This window comes from Pimephales promelas, chromosome 15, assembly GCF_988280905.1.
Source record: "Pimephales promelas chromosome 15, fPimPro1.hap1.1, whole genome shotgun sequence".
Taxonomy (NCBI): Eukaryota; Metazoa; Chordata; class Actinopteri; order Cypriniformes; family Leuciscidae; genus Pimephales; species Pimephales promelas.
The window spans coordinates 19,383,528-19,405,384 of record NC_142783.1 but is presented as its reverse complement, the minus strand read 5'-3'; the positions used below and the strand labels follow the sequence as shown (position 1 = coordinate 19,405,384).

General features: G+C 37.7%; 1 protein-coding gene across 15 annotated transcripts in view; it reads left to right on the top strand.

The window, feature by feature from the left end:
• ank3a (ankyrin 3a) overlaps positions 1–21,857 on the top strand; it is an 82,542-nt gene that overhangs the window by 20,432 nt on the left and 40,253 nt on the right. For 12 of the 15 annotated variants that reach the window (XM_089120298.1, XM_089120296.1, XM_089120293.1 and 9 more), the window contains exons 2-23: positions 404–505; positions 1,033–1,131; positions 1,466–1,564; positions 3,267–3,365; positions 4,830–5,015; positions 5,680–5,703; positions 8,327–8,425; positions 9,030–9,128; positions 9,814–9,912; positions 11,388–11,585; positions 11,998–12,096; positions 12,249–12,347; positions 12,885–12,983; positions 13,129–13,326; positions 13,464–13,562; positions 15,184–15,282; positions 16,133–16,330; positions 16,424–16,522; positions 16,647–16,745; positions 16,827–16,925; positions 17,089–17,184; positions 17,705–17,777. In XM_089120298.1, the coding sequence (XP_088976424.1) occupies positions 404–505; positions 1,033–1,131; positions 1,466–1,564; positions 3,267–3,365; positions 4,830–5,015; positions 5,680–5,703; positions 8,327–8,425; positions 9,030–9,128; positions 9,814–9,912; positions 11,388–11,585; positions 11,998–12,096; positions 12,249–12,347; positions 12,885–12,983; positions 13,129–13,326; positions 13,464–13,562; positions 15,184–15,282; positions 16,133–16,330; positions 16,424–16,522; positions 16,647–16,745; positions 16,827–16,925; positions 17,089–17,184; positions 17,705–17,777 (2,461 nt within the window). Of the gene's footprint in view, positions 1–403; positions 506–1,032; positions 1,132–1,465; positions 1,565–3,266; positions 3,366–4,829; positions 5,016–5,679; positions 5,704–8,326; positions 8,426–9,029; positions 9,129–9,813; positions 9,913–11,387; positions 11,586–11,997; positions 12,097–12,248; positions 12,348–12,884; positions 12,984–13,128; positions 13,327–13,463; positions 13,563–15,183; positions 15,283–16,132; positions 16,331–16,423; positions 16,523–16,646; positions 16,746–16,826; positions 16,926–17,088; positions 17,185–17,704; positions 17,778–20,605; positions 20,942–21,857 lie in introns of those variants that run through there. The other 3 variants (XM_089120306.1, XM_089120305.1, XM_089120304.1) reach the window with 1 other exon arrangement.

The following is a 21,857-nucleotide window of genomic DNA, read 5'->3' as shown; positions in this document are numbered from 1 at the left end:
GAAACCTGTGTCAGAGTAATAGCTGTTATTAGTGTTTTGTTCCGGATCCGTTGATGAGAGACCAGAGGTGTTTTTGGCTGGATTTTCGATGGGATATCAGCTCAGCAAAGGACTGCTAATTGTTCTAGGTGTTCGGTGAAACTTTGATCCTATGTCACGCTACAATTGTAGCGTCTCTGTAGGACGTTGACTTGTAAACAAAAGCTGATGTTTCCCTGGATGTGTGTTTGTGGAGACAAATGGCTGTGATTAAAGATGGAGTTGGTATGAATTCTTTCATTGTATTTCAAAGAGCTGAAAGCTGTAAATATGTTTGTTCATTTGACCTCAGTTGCCCTGGATTTGACCTTTTAACCCTGTCATCAGAATAATAAACTTCTGCATTTTCTCTCATTGCTTGCAGCCGGACAGCAATGCCAGTTACCTGCGGGCAGCGAGGGCAGGGAACCTTGAGAAGGTCCTTGACTACCTGAAGACTGGTGTCGACATCAACATCTGTAATCAGGTGTGAATTATTTCTGTTACTATATAGCAGGATGTAACAATATTGTTATCATAACTAATGACTCATGACTGTCAAATTTACAGTGTGACAAAATATCATTTCCATAGGTTGCTGTTTTGTGATGCTGTTGGATGGTTGTTTTTTTTTACTGTTAGAATACACAGATGATGTTCAGATGCTGTTCTTTATGTCTATGACGTAGATAGTTTTGATCATTTTAATTTTATTTTTTGGGAAGAAATTTTTATTAAGGACGGATGCATTAAAATGATAAAGCGTTAAGCAGTCTAGACATTAATAATGTTAGAAAAGATTTCTGTTTCAAATGCATGCTATTCTTTCTATTTATATAAAAATCCAGATGAAAATGTACAGTATCTGTTTCCAGAAAAATATTAAGAAACACAAATGTTTTTAACATTGATAACAATAAATGTTTATTGAGCACCAAATCAGAATGATTTCTTATGGATCACGTGACTAAAGACTTTGAGTACAGTACTTACAATATTTGCGTTGTGTTTCAGAATGGGTTGAATGCATTGCATCTGGCATCCAAAGAGGGGCATGTGGAGGTGGTGGCTGAGCTGCTCAAACTGGGTGCCGACGTAGATGCAGCAACCAAGGTCAGTTTGACACACATACACACACGGCTTGATGAGATGTTTGTATCTGTGTTTGATATCACATGGTGTTCTCTATTTTTGTGAGCATGTTCACACTGGGTATAAAAAGCCTCTAGTGCTGTATTCACTCTGCAGGAATGAAGTGTGTGTGGTAATTTAAAGGCCAGCGGAAACAACACCTCTCTGGCAAAGGGGACATAATGGTGGTGGTGGTGGGATGCCAGTGGGACAAAACACCCCTTTGGATGGGGTGACACAAACAGGTGGTAGAGGATTAAACATGATATGCCACTCATTCTCTCTCGCTGTTATTTCTCTATGTATTCTAATCCAGAAAGGAAACACGGCGCTGCACATCGCCTCACTGGCAGGGCAGACGGATGTGGTGAGAGAGCTGGTGACCAATGGGGCCAGCGTCAATGCACAGAGCCAGGTACAAACTTCATACTCCACAGACACACTTTTAACTCTTTCCCGGCCATTCCATTGACGAAATTATCCGTCTTTCCGTGTTTTCAGTGTTATACGGTAGGGGGCGCTATACTGTGTTTCTTCTGAAAGAGTACAGAACATCTCGATCAAAACACAGGGAAAAAAGAAGCAGGAACAAGAGATAAAAGCATTGCTTTGGCACTTTTGCAGTCTTTTAAAAAACTTGATTTGCTCAACCCACACTCAGGTATTGATTTAAAAAAATACATAAAGCTAGAATAAAATGATTTGTTTTGTTTAGAAGCAGAGGCTCTGTTTTTTTTTTCCTTTTGATATATGAATATATTCATACAGCAAAAGTTTTGAAATGAAAGTTTTGTGAAAATAATCAAAAATTGTGGCGATGGATGGCAAATTTAAAATTAAAATTCTTGCAGGGAATACACATGCACATGCATGCATCATTTAGTTGGATCAAACAGCTTTTTTACAAGGCAGCGCACATACTCTCAATCTGTTGCTATTTTAGATGACCAGTCAATAAATACCCAAATACACACACACACAAACACACACACACACACACACACACACACACACACACTGCTTTGAATTTGAGCTCAGTAAGTTATGAAGGCCACCCCACCTACATTACTGGTGTGCCAGGATAACAGGAGCTGCTCTGAGCTCAACACAGTACATACAGATGTAAACACTCGTAAAAATATTCTGCAATTTTTAGCATTTTATTTTTCAAAAATGTTACAGTTATAAAGTAAGTCAAGAATTTTTGTGCCAAATAAATTAAAGTTTTTTTTATGACAGTTTTTTAACCCTCTCTCTGACCTTTAGAATGATCATGTTTTGCGGGGGAGTATGTCTACATGGGAGATTGAAATCTTTTTTTTAAAAGCAGCAAGTTCCATTTTTCCTTCACATATTCCTTTCATTTTTAATCCAGGGCTATTAGAATTACACATATATGCATAAAATGACATGAAATTAATTTTGAACTCAAAGCAAAAGTGCTAAGACATAGAATGGGTAAAACATGATGATGAAGGGAGATCGTGTCTGTGTCCCTGCTTGATGCTCCATCATCACAAAGTATTGCTCTCTCTTTACCTGCACTGTCAGCATCTCTGTGTTGCCATGGGAACAGGGTCACTTAGGTTAAGGCAGGGGGGTGTAATGGGGTCTGTCCTCTCTGGGGAAATCTCCACTGATTAAAAAAAATATTAAGAATGACAGAGTTGCCATGGTAACCTGTATGTCTAGTTACAACATCAAGATACTGATTATCAAGAAATTCAAAATAAAAATGTTAATTTTCTTCGCCGAGAGGAGGGGGTGGGTTGCTCAGCAGAGTGTAGCTGGGGTTAACAGCGTGTCTATGAAACAATAAATTTTGTGCATTTCAATTAGAGTCTCAGGACTGCTTGATGGCTTTTAGAATATTTGTTGTTTCAGTTGATATATATTACAGGGCATATCACATGGATCTAAAATGCTGTGATGCTTCGAAGCACTGTTATGGGAATAGTTTCAGTGCTAACGTCATTTTTTAAATGGCAGCTTGAAATATAGGTTTTGCAATAGTAAAACTAGCATAAATAAAGGGAAAAGTGAGAAAAAAGGGAGAAAAATACTGACTGACTAATAATTTAAATGTGTATATAACATTAATGTAATGTTTTTTTCAGAATGGCTTTACCCCACTGTACATGGCCGCACAGGAAAACCATTTGGATGTGGTACGGTTCCTCCTGGAGAACAACTCCAGCCAGAGCATTGCTACAGAGGTGTGTGTGTGTATGTTTGAGTGTTTTTGTGGGTGTGTGCGAGTCTTTTATTGATTATTGAGGTGAGCCTGGGTGACCTTGAGTTGTAAGTGCTTTCTACTTGCCTCAGTCCTCCGCCCAACTCACTTTTTCTCATACACAGAATACACACTCACCTAAAGGATCACTTTAGGAACACCTGTTCAATTTCTAATTAATGCAATTATCTATTCAACCAAACACATGGCAGTTGTTTCAGTGCATTTAGGGGTGTGGTCTTGGTCAAGACAATCTCCTGAACTCCAAACTGAATGTCAGAATGGGAAAGAAAGGTGATTTAAGCAATTTTGAGAGTGGCATGGTTGTTGATGCCAGATGAGCCGGTCTGAGTATTTCACAATCTGCTCAGTTACTGGGATTTTCACCACAACCATTTCTAGGGTTTACAAAGAATGGTGTGAAAAGGGAAAAACATCCAGTATGTGGCAGTCCTGTGGGCGAAAATGCCTTGTTGATGCTAGAGGTCAGAGGAGAATGGGCCGACTGATTCAAGCTGATAGAAGAGCAACTTTGACTGAAATAACCACTCGTTACAACCGAGGTATGCAGCAAAGCATTTGTGAAGCCACAACACGCACAACCTTGAGGCGGATGGGCTACAACAGCAGAAGACCCCACCGGGTACCACTCATCTCCACTACAAATAGGAAAAAGAGGCTACAATTTCCAAGAGCTCAACAAAATTGGACAGTTGAAGACTGGAAAAATGTTGCCTGGTTTGATGAGTCTCGATTTCTGCTGAAACATTCAGATGCTAGAGCCAGAATTTGGCATAAACAGAATGAGAACATGGATCCATCATGCCTTGTTACCACTGTGCAGGCTGCTGGTGGTGGTGTAAAGGTGTGGGGGATGATTTCTTGGCACACTTTAGGCCCCTTAGTGCCAATTGGGCATAGTTTAAATGCCACGGCCTACCTGATCATTGTTTCTGACCATCCTTTATGGCCACCATGTATCCATCCTTTGATGGCTACTTCCAGGATAAAGCAGGAAAAAGCACCATGTCACAAAGCTAGAATCATTTCAAGTTGGTTTCTTGAACATGACAATGAGTTTACTGTACTAAAATGACCCCTACAGTCACCAGATTTCAACCCAATAGAGCATCTTTGGGATGTGTTGAAATGGGAGCTTTGTGTCATGGATGTGCATCCCACAAATCTCCATCAACTGCAAGATGCTATCCTATCAATATGGGCCAACATTTCTAAAGAATGCTTTCAGCACCTTGTCTTTACTGTCACTTTTCATCAATTTAATGTATTCTTGCTAAATAAAAATATTCTTTCAAAAAATGTTACTGTCTTCAAACTTTTGAACGAATGTGTATATATTATGAAGCACAATGCAGTAATATATGTAAAGTAAACTAGAGTATATGAATATATAATCAAGCCTGTTTGTTGCTCTTTCTCTTTTTAGGATGGTTTTACACCGTTAGCCGTAGCCTTGCAGCAGGGTCATGATCAGGTGGTTTCTCTGTTGTTAGAGAATGACACGAAAGGTAAAGTCCGTCTGCCTGCGCTCCACATTGCAGCCCGCAAGGACGACACCAAATCTGCAGCTCTGCTTCTTCAGAATGACCACAACGCAGATGTTGAGTCCAAGGTCTGTCAGAAACTCTGTCTGTCTATCACTTATTTTCTTTAATTCCAAATGTTCTTACTGAAACAGCACCATCCTGGTCAAATATACTTCTGTACCACCCACACACTCTCTTGTGCACACACTTACTTTCCTACATTTTTGTTTCTCATATTTTTAATGTAATTAAGAGTACCTCACCATATACTTTATATGTTTAGCTTTTAAATGTGATTTAGGTGTTATTTTTTTCCTTAAAAACACTTGTTAACGCTTTATTTTGATAGCCCGCTTAAGACATTTCATAAGTAACTTTGCAACTACATGTCAACTACCAGTCATTAGAGTATTAGTAGACTGTGTGCGTAATATATGTTAACACTTTTTTTGTGATAACAGACATTCAACTGACTATAAGTAACTTTGCAGTCTAACCTAACAGTCTACTAACACTATAATGAAAATTTGCTGACATGTAGTTGCAAATGAATGAAAGTTAGTGGACATGTACAGTAGTTGCATTGTTACTTATAGTTAGTTGAATGTCTAAAGTGGACCGTCGAAATAAAGTGTAACTAAACACTCACGCACACTTAGTCTTGTCTTTAGGTACATGTGACTTGTCCTTCGTTTACCTGTCAGTGTTCACTAACTGCCCATTCTTTCCTTTCCTCACAAATCAACGTAGATGATGGTGAATAGAACAACAGAGGTATACCCATGATAAACATTAAGCTGTTGACCCCCACCTCCACCTCCTGCTTTGCCTAGAACACCCCTAGTGTTGCCCCCACCCTTGTTGTACCATCTCTATTTTCGTATCATTTCCTGTTTTCTCTTCTCTTATTTGCTCTTTGGGGATGGAGGAATGAGACCGTGCTTTGGGTGGAGGGCTGAAGCATGCTTTGATTTCTGCAGCTATGGGCCGTGGTTCCACAACTCTCAACATGCAGCTTTCTGATTGGTTAAAGGGTTTAATCAGTGGGTTTTGTTTAGTTGCTGGTAATGATGTTGATAATGGTGAAAATAAACTGTTGATTCAAGTGTTTCAGTTTTTAGAGCCCTTCGATCTGAGATACTGCTGTTTTAGAGAGATTTTCACTCAGTCAAGATCTAGAGGTTGTCTGACTAACATGTACAGCAAACAATCACAGTTGTTTTTTTTCCGTGTCATGTTTAGGGGTGTAAAAATGTAATTTCGATGTACTTACAATAACAGACTGGTGTATAAAACTCTTGGATGTATTTTAAAGCGTTTGTGCCACTTAACATGCCTTACATTATTTTGAAAATCCAGCGTTTAGTTGATCCTGATAAGCGCTCGTTGTCACAGTTGTAAACACGTCGGCGTTCTGGTGGTGATGAGTTTTGGTGTCACAACATCTTTGTTGCCAGGCGGACCGTTAAAGAACACTTAACACAGTTCTCCCGGACATATTGTAGAATTCAACCAATCAGATGACGAATTGAAAATCCTGAAGTCTTTCCAGTTGAGTGTGCCATATGCATCAGATGTTCAGACAGTGGTAGGCTGAGACTAGACATTACCTAGATCAAACATGGTCATAACTTTTGCCACATTTTAAGATAACATGATATCATAATTGGAGCTTTTTTCGTGGGTTTAGTCACAAAAATAACTTTAAGCAGATGCACTTTAATTTAATTCTCTTTTAAAGGAAACAGGCCAAAATATTTATATTGTCCTCCAAAATGTTGATTTTTGCCCAATAAAATATTTTCTCACGATTTTTTGGGGGGTCTGGATTGGTTGTGCTAACATATTTTCTTTTCCAACCATTAACTCTTTGTGAAAGAATAATTTTAAAAGAGTCTATATTGCAGTAATTCAATTTGTCAAACCAACAATTAAAAACATTTAATATTTTCTTATGAAAAATAAGAATCATTGCAATACAGTATTTTGGACTGTGTGAAAACGTTTATTTTGTGAAAGTCATCTGGCCTTTTGGAGATTCAAAGAGAATTCATTAGAATGAGAGTATTACATAATGCAAAGGTCACTTCACTGACACATCCTGCTACTGTAGAAGTGAGAAAACTGTACAATTTTAAGTTTGACCTTTTAAACAACTTTTAATACTAACTGGAAGAAGCATGTTGTTCCAACATTTTTCACTTGGTTTGGCTGAGAAAGAGGAACCCGGCTGGCCAGCTACAGAGATGAGACGGTCTTTTAGTTTAGTCCTCCTCCCTGGGGCTTGTGCATGGGCCTTTAGACAAAAACTCCCTCGGTTTCACTTAAACAGCTGGAAATCTAGCTGTTTAGGATTGTTGCAATGTTGCAAAAAGAATCTGCACATGTGCATGGTCAGGTTTGCCCACATGGCAAGCAACAGCAGTTTGACTGTGTAGATTTATATTTCACAATTTTGCATGATAGAGAGCATTGCCAAATTGCAAACTAAAAAGTCATATTCCTAATGTACTGGGAATTCCTAATTCCCTGTATAATTATCTACAAAAGGGTTTTGTGTGGGAATAGAAATTTGAATGCATTGGTTGTGATTACTTTATGGTGATAAATGAGAATAGGTGACAGTATGTGTTGTCTCTTGTCTCTGGTTTATTATTAGTGTGCAACTGGAAATGTTTAAACTCCTGCTGTTTTTCCATTCACGCCTGTGGCTAATAATTGCAATAATTCCCTTCAAAATGGGTGGAGCCCGTTCCCTTGGAGATGAGTGAGCAAACAGAAGGAAAGGGCTATGCTGAGAACCACCTGCTTTGTGTCGGATTATTGGCTAATTGAGATGGAAATCTCCATGACTGGAAGGCCTTTGCGGCAATGCAGCCTACAAGACACCTCCATCTCGCCTTGACAACTGTGTCTCATATTCAAAATGTTCTTATAGTCCAAAAATAGTTGATGTTTTGATATAACTCAGATCTAGCCACTCAGATCCAGTTTCTATTAAAGAATGTAGCGAATACAGTATAAATAGCTAAATCTTTTCATTAGCCTTTATAATATGACTATAATTTCATTTAACCATTAAAGAGAAGATAGTATTTAGTACCATGAGGATTTTGCATATAATATCCACTTTTCTGTAAAAATTGGACAACTCTGCGATTATTTCATTCATACTACACACATTCATAGGACATAGTCTTTTAATGGTCGCAAAGTAAGTTTCAAACCAAATGTAGTTCCTACTAGAACGAGAATTCGGACTCAGCAACTGTCTTTAGATAATCCCAAACACAATGCAAATGTCTAGACATTTGACATAAGAAGTGCAGGTGATTTAATATAGTGAAAGTTTATTTTTTAACCATTCTGTTCTTTGTCCTTTTTTTTTCTTCATCAGAGCGGTTTCACTCCTCTTCACATTGCTGCCCATTATGGAAACATTAACGTTGCAACACTACTGTTAAACAGAGGAGCAGCAGTGGACTTCATGGCAAGGGTAAGCTTTGGTGGACAATGATAACAGATTATAGGGCAAAAAGTTCTTCCCAAATTATTTACTGAGTCCACTCCACACATTTATATTAGAATATTCAGGTGCATTGATTTCCATTTAAAATGCAGCTAGACCTGGTTTCAGTTTGACCGTGGACATGCAATTCCATGAGCACCAGATGGGGGCAGTATTGCATTAATGTTGTAAACAGAATTGTAACCAGACTGAAGCCTAAAATGCCCCATAAGTGCTTTGATGAATGAGCTAAATGATCTGCCTATGGCTCTTTGTATGCACACGTATGTGTGTGTGTGGGTGGGAATCTGCCAAATGCCCTACCGACTGAAGCCTCTAAACTGTCATATGGCCGGCACAATAGCGCATGCATGAATCTTCTTCAGCCCGAGGGTCACACAGTTGCAATGCATCTCAAATGCATTTCAGGATATTGTGTATGCTTCCATTAAAATATATTATTATCATTATTAATTTTGTTATATTATTATTTTAGACATAAGTGTAATTTCGATTCTCTGTGAAGTCTGATTGTGACTACATATTTTGTACCCGCTGTGTATCTTATGATGTTTGTGTGGGTCGCATACAGAATGACATCACTCCACTGCATGTGGCGGCTAAGAGAGGAAATGGAAACATGGTGAAGTTGCTGTTGGACCGAGGATCAAAAATTGATGCCAAGACCAAGGTAATTTTTGAAAAAACAAAACAAAAAAAAAGTATTTTATGCTGGCTATGGCTGTATTTAAAATTAATTAAAAATACAGTTAAAGCTGGAATATTGTAAAATGTTATTACAAATTAAATAACTGCTTTCTACTTTTATATATTTAAAAATCCTTTCAGCTACCATTACTCTAGACTTCCGTGTTTCATGATCCTTCACGAAGAATTCTTTAATGAATATAAATTCAACTCTTTTGTAACATTGTTACTGTCAATTTTGATCAATTTAATGTAGCCTATCCTTGTTGAATAACAACCACCCGCCACAAATGTAGACTTTTGTTGTGTTTATGCACAAATATGGCAATGGGCATCTACTACTATAAAATATGAAGTCATTATAATCAAATTTACTATTCGTAAAGGAATAACAAGAAGTATAATTGCCTGAATGAATTTTTACTTCAGTGTACTTTACCTTAAGGGAAATGTCAGACAGCTTCTTAGGACATTCCTACTGTTATATATAGAAAGTCATCCTTTGACCTTTTACCTCAGGGATGTCTCAGATGAGACCAAGTTTCAGAGAACATTATGCACCTTGTAAATATGTCAAGTTGTCAACAGTTTGTTACTTATTAGTTTAGAATTTCTAAAGGCTCACAATTCAATGATTCAATACGTGTATCTGTGTGTGCTTATTATAGGATGGTTTAACCCCATTGCATTGCGGTGCACGAAGTGGACACGAGCAGGTTGTTGAGATGCTGCTGGACAGGGGAGCTCCCATCTTGTCCAAGACGAAAGTAAGACATCTACTTTTTTTACCCTATTTGTTATTTCAGCCCGTTTGTGTGTAAATGTAGATATGCAGGTGTGATTGGCTGGTACACCCCTAATGTCTGGCCATGCCTAAGACTGCCCCCATGTGGCCAACATTTCAACAGAAGCAAAAACATATTTATCAGGTCCCCTTTCTCTTCACTATCATTTCACAATAGATTGTGGATTTAGGTGCCAAAACAGGAGGGTTTTGCAGGTAACATAAATGCATCAATATCGTCACATAGTGTATGAGCTTTTTTAAACATTGGCCCTCTTTGCACATTCGATATTTTTAGGCAATCCTGCAAGTTTTGTCTAGAACCGTTCGTTTTATAGAGAACAGTTAAAGGGGCATTGTGTAATGTTTAGAAGGATGCAATATCATATACATAACTATGTTTTCAGTGGTGTATAAAGACCTTCCATAATGAAGTGTTATGTTTATAGACTGAGCCGTTTCTATGTACATACACCGCGAGTCCCCTTACATGGAAATATCAATTTTCCACCACCATGTTTCTACAGTTAAGTAGTTTAAGTAGTTTCGTCACTATGTTGTTCTTCATACAAAGAAGCTAGTTAAAGTCAGCGAATAAAACACTGACACAATGATGAACAAGTAACAAAAATATTCGCAATAACGTATCGTTTTACTGAATAATTAACCTTGTAAAGAAACTTTATTGCTTAAATGGCTCTCTGCTGACTCAGACGACGACTTCTTTTCCTGTCGGCAACCGTAACCTCACCACTAGATACTGCTAAAAATCCCACGCTGCACCTTTAAGGTGACATTTACCATTGTTCGGCAAATTTTCGCTGTCAAATCCGGTCATTTCAATAGGAATCAATCCAGGCGATCAGGAATTTCGCTTGGAGTGAAAATTTTACCATGCAGATTTCACGTTCATTCATTAATGTTAATGCATTATCTCCTTATCTCCATTATCTCCATTATCTCTTAAATTATCTCCTTTGACCAACAGACAACTTCTTGTTTTGAAAGTGACTTCTTTGTGAGCTGTGGTTTATAAATTGCCACTTCGTTGACAATAAACGATGGCCCTTTTTTAAAATGGCCTGCAAGTTTATTTGAATTGATATTTAGTGGTAACCGATCAAGGCTGGTCAAAGCTGGTTATAGTGGACAATATTTGGCATTTTTTAATAATCGCCAATGGCCGATAAGTTTTTCTTTTTGGAAAATCTTTGTGTTCATGTGTTCATATTCATGTCATATTCACTGTATACTGTATATAAATTTACTTTTACTGCCCTTTATTTGAGAAAATATGATTCCCATTGCACACTTCATGGGTTTATATGTGTAAAAATAATAGTGTGATGTGATTTAATTAATATTGGCTGTATATTGGCCATTGGCCACACTCTGCCAAGAAAAAAAATCTGTATTGATCAACCACTATCTTGTTAAATACCATTTTTTTTGCCATAGAATGGTCTGTCTCCTCTGCACATGGCGACCCAAGGGGATCACCTGAACTGTGTCCAACTGCTCCTCCAGCACAATGCCCCCGTGGATGATGTCACCAACGATTACCTGACGGCACTGCACGTGGCCGCTCACTGCGGACATTATAAAGTGGCCAAAGTCATCGTTGATAAGAAGGCCAACCCTAACGCTAAAGCCCTGGTGAGAGCAGAGGGGGAAAAAAAAACCCATATACAATCAGACTCATAAAATAGCTTCTCGCTCTTTCCTTTCTCTCTCTGCATTTCTTTCTCAGGGTTACAGGGTTAATTTTCCTCTGTTAACAGATGCAGCTGTATGAACGCTAATCTCCCACTCTACAATACACAGTTGTGCGTGTTGCCATAGTAATACTGAGACATTCTGATGACAGTTGTAAAATAAATCTGAACCTCAGAAATAACTTGATTTGAGGTTTAAAATAGATAAAATGAGCAAGATCACAAAGCTTTATTGCTGAATGCCATGGGTTCATTCAACCGAAGGGAGGTTTTTGTGGGTTCTCACTTCTGATAAAGGTGGGTGTGGTGGTATCTCAGTCGAACAGAGCATGTGTTTGTGTTCACATCAACAGAATGGTTTCACACCTCTTCATATTGCCTGTAAGAAGAACAGAGTAAAGGTAATGGAGCTGCTGCTAAAACATGGAGCATCAATGCAGGCAGTCACTGAGGTACGAGAGAGATATGATGATTGAAATTTTATCAAAAACATATGTGATATGATAAAGTGCCATAAAAACACTAGAACTGTATTGTCTAGTTTTGAATTTTTATTTTATATCATTTTTGTTTTATTTTTAACTTTTATTTTTATTGTTTGTAGTCGGGGTTGACGCCTATCCATGTTGCTGCGTTTATGGGTCATGAGAACATAGTGAAACAACTCACACATCACGGAGCCTCACCCAACACCACCAACGTGGTACGTTTCCTCTTTTAGTATAGAGTCACTCACAGACATACATTCTGTGAAACTTTTACTTGTATAAAGGTGATTTTATATATATATATATATATTCTACACATATACATTCTGTCATACACACAACTTTATGTGTTAGTGTATTGCATTTTGCTCAATCTAAATGAATGCAAAAAAAATTCTAATTCAAAAAATTCTCTTTTGGGGTGGATATTTTTAGATACAAATATGTGTATGTATCTATGTGTGTGATTTATCTGAATGTGAAGATCAATACAAAATGTAATGGGAAGGTTTTGGTCGATAGCATTTTATTTTTTAAAACAAATATTTTAGCAGATTTTTTATAATTGTCTGTACTGGCATACTGAATAACAAAATTCATATACTCGTTTGAATTTGTTGGCATAAAAGTACTCCATAACATGAATTATATTGTTATATAATGAGTTCAGAACTAATTTTGAATTTATATATTAAAGCTTGCAAATCACATGCACATCATGAAATGTTTTGGACGCAAATTTTGCATTGTAGAGAGGTGAAACAGCACTACACATGGCAGCAAGGGCCGGCCAGGCTGATGTTGTCAGATACCTGCTACAGAATGGTGCTAAAGTGGACATTAAAGCCAAGGTGAGACACACTCACGCACAAGCTCAAATTTGAATAAACCTCTGTGCACATCCAGCCACATGATAGATAATATATGGGCTTTGCAGTTTTGCCTCTCATTTCATCTCTCTCTCCCACTCTCTATTTCCATAACAACAATTTCTAGGATGACCAAACAGCCCTGCATATAGCTAGCCGTCTGGGAAAGTTGGATATCGTGCAGCAGTTGCTTCAGAAGGGGGCACTTCCCAATGCTGCCACCACCTCCGGCTACACCCCTCTTCACCTCGCCGCCCGCGAAGGCCATCAGGAGATAGCAGCTCTCTTGCTGGAGCAGGGAACCTCCCTCTCTGCAGCAACTAAGGTGTGTGTGTTTATGTTTGTGCTGTATGCTCGCACACAGTGGGGTTCAAACATTTGATCCTGATCAGATGATTCAAGCTGACTTTTCACTGTTTTTTGCTCTTTTTTCTTCTTTCATGCCCATATATACATCCACAGAAAGGATTCACTCCCCTGCATGTTGCTGCAAAGTATGGGCAGTTGGAAGTTGCCAATCTCCTCCTGCAGAAGAAAGCTGCACCGGATGCAGCAGGCAAGGTTGGTGCACACATTGTTGCACATTTGTATAGTGATGCAACATTTATATGAGTCACCTTAATGCATTTCATAATACAGCTTGGTCTTACCCCAAATGTGTGCACTTGATGTGGACTTCACTTGGGCTTGGCAAAGTCCATACAAGCCCAACATTTAGTCATTGGTGAAATATAATATTTAATAATCATAATGAAATATTTACATTTGAACTTTTTCTTGCAAAAAACAAACGATCAGAATACTTGGCTACTTTTGAATGTCCTTCAATGGAGAAACCTGCTTTTTGTAGCCAGAAGGTGTAGTTACAACAACATCTACAAGCAGGGGCTACTGTAACTGGGCCACAGTAAACAGCCAAACCATGACGCCTCCTTAAACCACAAGGACAGAGGGCGTCATTTGGGACAGGACCTTCATTTGTCTTTGTCTGTTCATCTGTGTCAACCTTCCTGCAAATGGTTCCTTCCTCTTATTATTCTTGAACTAACTGTCATCCACTTAAGGTCTGGTTTCCTTAACAAAGATTAAGCTTTTTAATACATACAACAATAGTATACAGAAATATAAGAAGCTTAAACTGTGTTAAGGAAAGGCACAACCATCCTTTTTTACTTCATATGTGTGAGCTCATTGCTGCTTGCTTAATATGGAGGCCCAAACCAGCAGAAATTATAAATAGATAAGTAATAATATAATAATAATAATAATGTAATAATAGGAAAATAAGTAAATAAAACAAATATACTTTTGAATTGAATGTAATCCTGAATTAATTTTTTATTACTTTGTTTCCCTGAGAAAATCTTGCCTATCCAGGGCTGCATTTCCTCCTGGCATCACAAACCTCGGTTCAAATAAACCTAGTAAACCTAGACAAGTTTTCCTCTGTGATTACACACACACACACACACACACACACACACACAAAAATTAGAAACCAAGTGGCAACTGGGTGTCATTAATCTAAAATCTGCCGACTTGATGACAATGCTGCAAGGAAGGATCACATTAGTTGCTAGCTTCAGCTTCGTGTTTCTATTTCTGGAAAACAGTGGTCACTACAAAATAATTCGACGTAATGCAAACTGGTGAAAATAACTTACAACTCACCAGTTGATCTGCCTCATCCCGTCGCAAACCTCTCAACCAATGATGCACTGGAGCTACGCAAGGACAGCTTCCCTCATTTATATGTTGTGCACAGATAAATAAATAAATGTATAAATATAAATCCTTGTGGGAATAAATAAATATAAAAATAAAATAATGCATAAATAAATGACAAATAAATAAACAAAAATTAAAAATAATAAAAAAAAAGTATTAAAGTAAGAAAAAAGTAACACAAAAATAAATTCACGATTAAATTCAATAAAAAAATAGTTGGCTTATTAAGTCATTTATTATTTTATTTATTTTAATGTTGTTATTTTTATGCATATTATATATTTATTTATTTTCAATTTCTGCAGGTTTGATCCTCCATAATCTTAATGTGGTTTGATGGGATTTCTTTGTTCTTAACTTTAACATGGTGTGTGTGCGTCCTGTTTGTGTGTATGTGTGTTGCATGCTGGCGTGGGTGCTTGTGGTCATGCTGGGGACTGTGTGTATATTGTAGACTGGGTTAACACCGCTGCATGTGGCTGCTCACTATGATAATCAGAGAGTGGCTCTGTTACTGCTGGACCAGGGAGCATCTTCTCAATCTGCAGCGAAGGTATGAGATTGGGTTTCTGGATTAACCCTTCCATGCCGTTTACCATTTAAAAGCAGTTACTGAACCTACATACAGTACCAAATCAAATCTGAAGAGTTACTATGTGCTGTTTGTGACTTTGTTGCCATGTTCAAATCACATTTGTAAAGGGATGTCATGAAGGCTGAAAAATCTGTTAAAAATTAATTAATTAAAAATTGTAAGCAAAATAAACTAAACGCACTCAAACTGCATGGAAGAGTTGTTAAACAGACCATATTCTCACATTGAGCTCTGCAGAAATCAGTTTCTTTTTTGATCATTTTTAAACAAATTTTCTCAGAGGAACACAACATTTTTGGGATTAAGCGCAAAGATTCCCAGGGGAACAAAACTTTTGCGAGTGAATACAAAGTTTCTCGGGGTGAATGCAAAAGTTTTCGAAGGAAACATAAAAGCGTTGAAATATAACTTTTCCTCCTACATATCTCATATTTTTTCCATGGCCTAGTCCCTTTTGATTTACTCAAGGAGGAAACAAATCTCATGTAAATTGATCTTGTTTTTACAATTGTAGACTTTTTTTTATGAAAAACAAGACAAAAATGTAGATTGAGTATATGATTTTTGCAGTTCTAAATTTAATGGCTTGCTTTTTCTCCCAGAGTTCATGTACCTTGAGTGATGTAAATGTAATCTCCATGAAAACAGGTTGGGTATTTGTTGGGGAATTAAGTGCTTGGTTACTTCTGACAGATTTCTTATAGTCTCTGCTTGGTTTGAGTAATCAAGAAAAGTACTGAAAAAAAAAAATACTACAGTAAAAAAATGACTGCATCTTTGCATCTTATTTGTCTCTCGTTCTCTCTAGAATGGCTACACACCTCTCCACATTGCAGCTAAGAAGAATAAATTGGACATTGGGACAACATTGCTGGAATATGGGGCGGAGTGTAACACAGTGACCCGGCAGGGCATCAGCCCCCTCCACCTGGCAGCACAGGAGGGCGGTGTGGACATTGTCTCCCTGCTGCTCACCAAACATGCAAATGTTAATATGGGCAATAAGGTAAACATACTTACATTCGCATATACACACAGAGCACAATATTGTAGATTAAAAGTAGTTTGACTCACTGTACTGTATGTCTTTGTAAAACAGAACGGTCTCACGCCGTTGCACATGGCTGCACAGGATGACAGGGCAGGCGTTGCTGAAGTGCTGTTAAACCATGGAGCAGAAATTGATGCCCAAACCAAGGTCAGGGGTCAGAACTTGTAGCGTTTCCATTATGCATAACCAGCACTAGCAGACTGATTCATTCAGAGGTTCATTGTCAACTGCTGTGTCTGATATTCATTTGTCCTTCTTATTCTCCTAATAGAGTGGTTACACTCCGTTGCATGTGGCATGTCACTATGGCAACATGAAGATGGCTAACTTCCTGTTAGAGAATCAGGCCAGGCCTAATGCCAAAACAAAAGTGAGTCTGTGTGTAGCTTGTCAAAAGATACATTATCTTGTTTTGCATGTAAACTGACTCTTGTTGTCGTTCTGTGCATAGAACGGTTACACACCTCTTCACCAGGCAGCACAGCAAGGCCACACCCACATCATTAATATGCTGCTTCAGTACGGAGCTTCGGCCAATGAGCTCACTCTGGTGAGTACTGAGGCATTTAAAAAAACGTACAGTTAAAATAGAGTAGTGTAGAGTAGTGTACCTCTCACTTCTCTCTCCTATTGTAATGATAGTACATAAGAAACGCCTCATTTACGGATAATTTAGTATACAGTAATGTTTTATGTGCCTGTGTGTGTGGCAGAATGGGAACACGGCTCTCTCCATTGCTCGCCGACTTGGGTACATCTCCGTAGTGGACACACTGAGAGGAGTTACGGATGAAAACCTCACTGCCACGGTAACATACTCACTATCTGTCTCCTGAGCACCCCTTCCACTTCCCTCAACATCCTCTAATGCAGCAACAATGTCCACAATAAACTTAGAATACCAAACAACTGCATCATGCAAATCACTTTTGAGCATAGTGTCTGAGTACATTATTTCTTTATTTCAGTCCATGTTGTTTATTTTTTTTTATCTTTATTACACTTCAATTAGAATATTAGATGAATCTTTTGATCTATATTGGATATTTATTCATTCTGGCTCATTTCTTCTATTTACATTTAGATTACCTTTGCTGAAAATTTTAAATAATTATACTGTTATATTTTTGAATCTGCAATTTATTGATTATTGGCCATAACATGAAAATAACATCATTTTTTTACATTGATAGTTTGTGATTTTTTTTTTTTTTTAAAGTTGTCATATTATGTCATATTACCAATATAATTTGCTACTTTATACTATTTATTCTTACGGAAGTGCCTCTAACTTTTGTTGTATTTTGCATGTTTTTCATTTTTGCCCAGCCTGTAACTGAGAAACACAAGATCAATGTCCCGGAGACCATGAATGAGTTCCTTGACATGTCTGATGATGAAGGTACAGCTGAACTAGTACTGATCTAAACACACACACAATGTTTCACTCTTTCTTTGTGAACTATACAGGTTTATAATGCGGAAAAGAGCTCTTTACTCCGCTGTGACTATATGAACACTTATGTCAGTGAGGCAGTTGTTGAAATATCATTTAAACTATAGTCTTGCATCCAGTGGTATTTTCAAATTTAGTTATTTTGACAGTTTCCCCTCTAGCTTGCACAATGATCACTGGGCTAACACTTAAATGCCTTTATTAATCTGTGTGTGTGTGTGTGTGTGTGTGTGTGTATGTGAGAGAGAGAGAGAGAGCGTTTATGTTTAACCTATTGCTGTGCACATGTTTGACAGTTGTGAAAGATCATGAAGCCCAGAATGATGGGGAAGAAGGTACACGCTTTCACAGTTCTGTTTTTTCGCTCCTTTTTAATCATCCCTCACTTCACGCACACACTCACTCGGCTTTGATGCGTTCCTCTTGTCTGGCTTTGCAGTGCACTGTGTCTGTTTTCTTGAGTCTGTATGTACTTAACCATGAGTGTGATTGCTGTGATTTCCTGCGAATGCTAACTTTACACACACAGTTTTCTTCCCCTCCATGACTTTAAACACATATTTATAAATGCTCTCACATAGAAACACAATAACATGCCCACACAAGCCTGTGTGTGTGACTCAGTTGCCTTGGATACATGCAGTGAAGCTGATGTGCTGTGGATCAGGAGGAGAAGAAAACACTCCACGTGTTGTTGACTATGATGCCAAACTCTCTCTCTTGTCTCATGGTTCAACACTGAAATATTCATGAGCATCCCTCTTTGCACCCCTCTCCATGGTTACACAGAGAGCTAAGGGTGTACGGTTACCATGTGTGTCAGCAGATACACTTAGAATCATGCAGGTGACACTGACTTGACCCACAGGTTTCACCCCTCTACCTGAGAGAGATAGAGAGACAATCTTGGAATATAATAAAGCAGTAAAACGCAAAAGTCTACTGTTGAAACTGTTGTCTGAGCAGTAAGTGCATTAGTGCGCGTGTGTGTGTGTGTTTGTTGGCAGCAGACGCCTATAATATATCTATAGGTTATCCTGTTAGTTGTCTGTGTATTGAGTGGTGAAGGCAGGCTTTATGTCTGTCAGAATCAATGACCTCTCCACTTTTGATCTCCAATCTGATTTTATAACACACCTGTTTGTTGTCATATTATGGTCGAGACTGACTAATGACGTCTATTGTTGTTTATTTTACAATAATAACCTTCCTTACAGAAACCTTTTTACATTCGATTTTAATTTAGATGATTTACTTTCTAACCAGTTATTTTCGTATTATTGAAATGCTATTATAGTTTTTTTTTCATATTTTGAATTAGCCTTTATTTGTGTTTTCTGTTTTAATTTGAATTTTAAGTTAATTTTAATCAATTTGTTATGTCCCTTTTTATTTATTTTTGTTGTTTATATTACTATTTTGGATTTTTTTTAATGTTATTTTAGTTGTAGTTTCTTTTTATTTCCAGTTAGTAATTTTTTTGCTTTAACTCAAGGCAATATTTCTAATTTTGTTATATTTTTTTTCCAGTTATTTGTAATGACTGGATATGTAATTAAAAAAAATATATAGCGATAATTGTCTATTTTCTTTAAATATGAAATTAATATAACCGCTTTGTGTCATACAATAAAATCATAATTGTTATTTTAAAAAATGTAGTTTTTTAATAACATTTTTTTTTTCTATATTTTATTGTCATAAATATAATTTATAATGACTATAAAAATAATTTTTAATTTTTTAATTATGTTTTAAAATTGTATTTACTCTAGTATCAGGCCTAGTAATCATACCTTTTGAATTCCCAGATATATTTTCCGGGGCTGTGTGAACCATGTATTTAATCCCTTCATTAAAAAAACACAAAACAAACAAACAACAACAAAAAACAACAACATTTTATCACAGTGTAGGTCAATTTAATTGTCATTATGGGGACAAACATCAAAGCCTGATTTCACACACAAAAAAGAGCACAGTGCCAAATACATCAAAATCCACATAAGTGTAGGCTACATAATAAAATTGCAGAGAAAATTGCACTTCCAGTTATGTAGGCTACTGTTCTTTATCACTTTGTAATGAGTAGAATGTTCTACCATGACTCTGAATGTGTGCCTGAGAGACCTATATTGACATTAGCTGATAAAACTTTACCGCAAAGACTTGTATTAGCATTTAAACTGCTGTAGCCTATTAACGTTTAAACATATTTCAGCAGTATTTCAGTTTTTATTTTTAAATTATTTTTATATTTTCTAATTATTACTTTTATTTTTTTAAAAGTTGGAGTTAATAATAACACTGCACAGTTGGAGTTAATAATAACACTGGAACAGACCTGTTAACTTTGTACGATTCTGGGGTGGATTTCATTAGGGTTTATCAATACAATAGCCTACTTTAAAGTTAAAGCATAAAATTATTGAGATGTGAGCATCTCAAACAGCGAGGACCATTTCAGATTTCCAAAAGTTAGTTTTCAACATTCTGTATTTGTGAGGATTTTTCTTTTCTTTTATAAATTTGACCCCTTTAGCCAAACCACACACACACTCGCTCATTAGAGAAGCGCTTGTCTCCCTCCCTTCATTCTCCTGAGAGAAATGACAGTAGCCTACTTGGTGTCTTGTTACCACCTTGCACTTGCTGCTAGACGTGCAAAATCTTCAGCAGTACATACACAGGACCTGCTCCTGCGCGCGCGTGTTCAGTGTGTGTGTGTGTGTGTGTGTGTGTGTGTGTGCGCGCGTGTGTGCGTGCGTGTGCGTTGCACTCGCGCTCACGCGGGAGGCTGGAAAAAGAGCAGAGCTTCCCTGACATGTGAGAGTGCAGCTTTGGTAGATCCTCCTTCACTTGACCCAGGCTGCCTTGTGATTTAACTTTTACCGGGCGAATGAACGGATGTAAATTTCGCACATCAAGCCACGAGAGTTCTGGTCGACTCGGGACGACCGACTCTCACTTGATCAACCGGAATAGACCAACCTCACCATCAGTTATTTTCTCAGAGGATACAGACTTCATTGAGAACTTAACGAAGTATCGGGGGAATACGCTAATACCGGATATATCAATATCGGAGTGGGATATGGCAGCGCTTTTATGTGAGTCGTTGTGTCAGAATACTGCGGTGTTTTTGGGGCTCTGCTGCATACTGTGTGCTACCGGCTGGACACTGCTCGGATTTGTTATTCAGATGTAACGTTACACTTTTAAAACTCCGAATGACGTAAAATGCCGTGTCTTCTATTTCTAGACGGGATCATCTATTTGTCTTTGTCATGAGTGTTCTTTGTCATTAAGTCGTTAATTCGGTACCGGAGAAAGGAATTAGTGAGCCGGTTAGGGAAACGGAGGAGTTCTGAAGCGCCGGGAGGGGAGGGGCTGCAGCACGGAGAGAGAGAGAGAGAGAGAGAGAGAGAGAGAGAGAGATAGAGGAGGAGGACAAGTAAAAGTCGCGTTTATGAGAGATACGAAAAAGATGTTGGCTGTGGCTCAAAACCTTGAGAACATTGCATACAGTACCTGTCATTTTGTGCATCGTAGGCGCCCTAATTTAGTAAAATAACGACACCCTGAAAACCATAGGAGATATCTGCCTAGATGGCGTTGAATGTTATGAAATGTCTAGTTAGCAGTTAACGAGGTTTTAAGACGCAGTCGTTGCTTGTTTTGTCATAGTGACTATTTGTTTGTTTGTTTGCAAGTGGCTTTTAATATAACAGCTTTGTTCATTTTGACAGATACAAAAAACATTTACAATTAAATCTGTCATTAAACTATACAAACTAGCAAGCCTGTTTTAACTGTTTAGGCCTATATCTTCAAGCTGCTGACTATCTCAAAAGTACCCAAAACCCAGTTAAAACTCAACAGAACAGCAAACCATCTTAGGTGTGTTAAAAAGCCCAGAATAAAAGCAGATACTGACTAGCATAAATCATATGTAAAACTAAACTATTAAACTTAATATTTGATCTATAATATTTTTGTATTGTCATATTTCACTTAAAAGCTGCC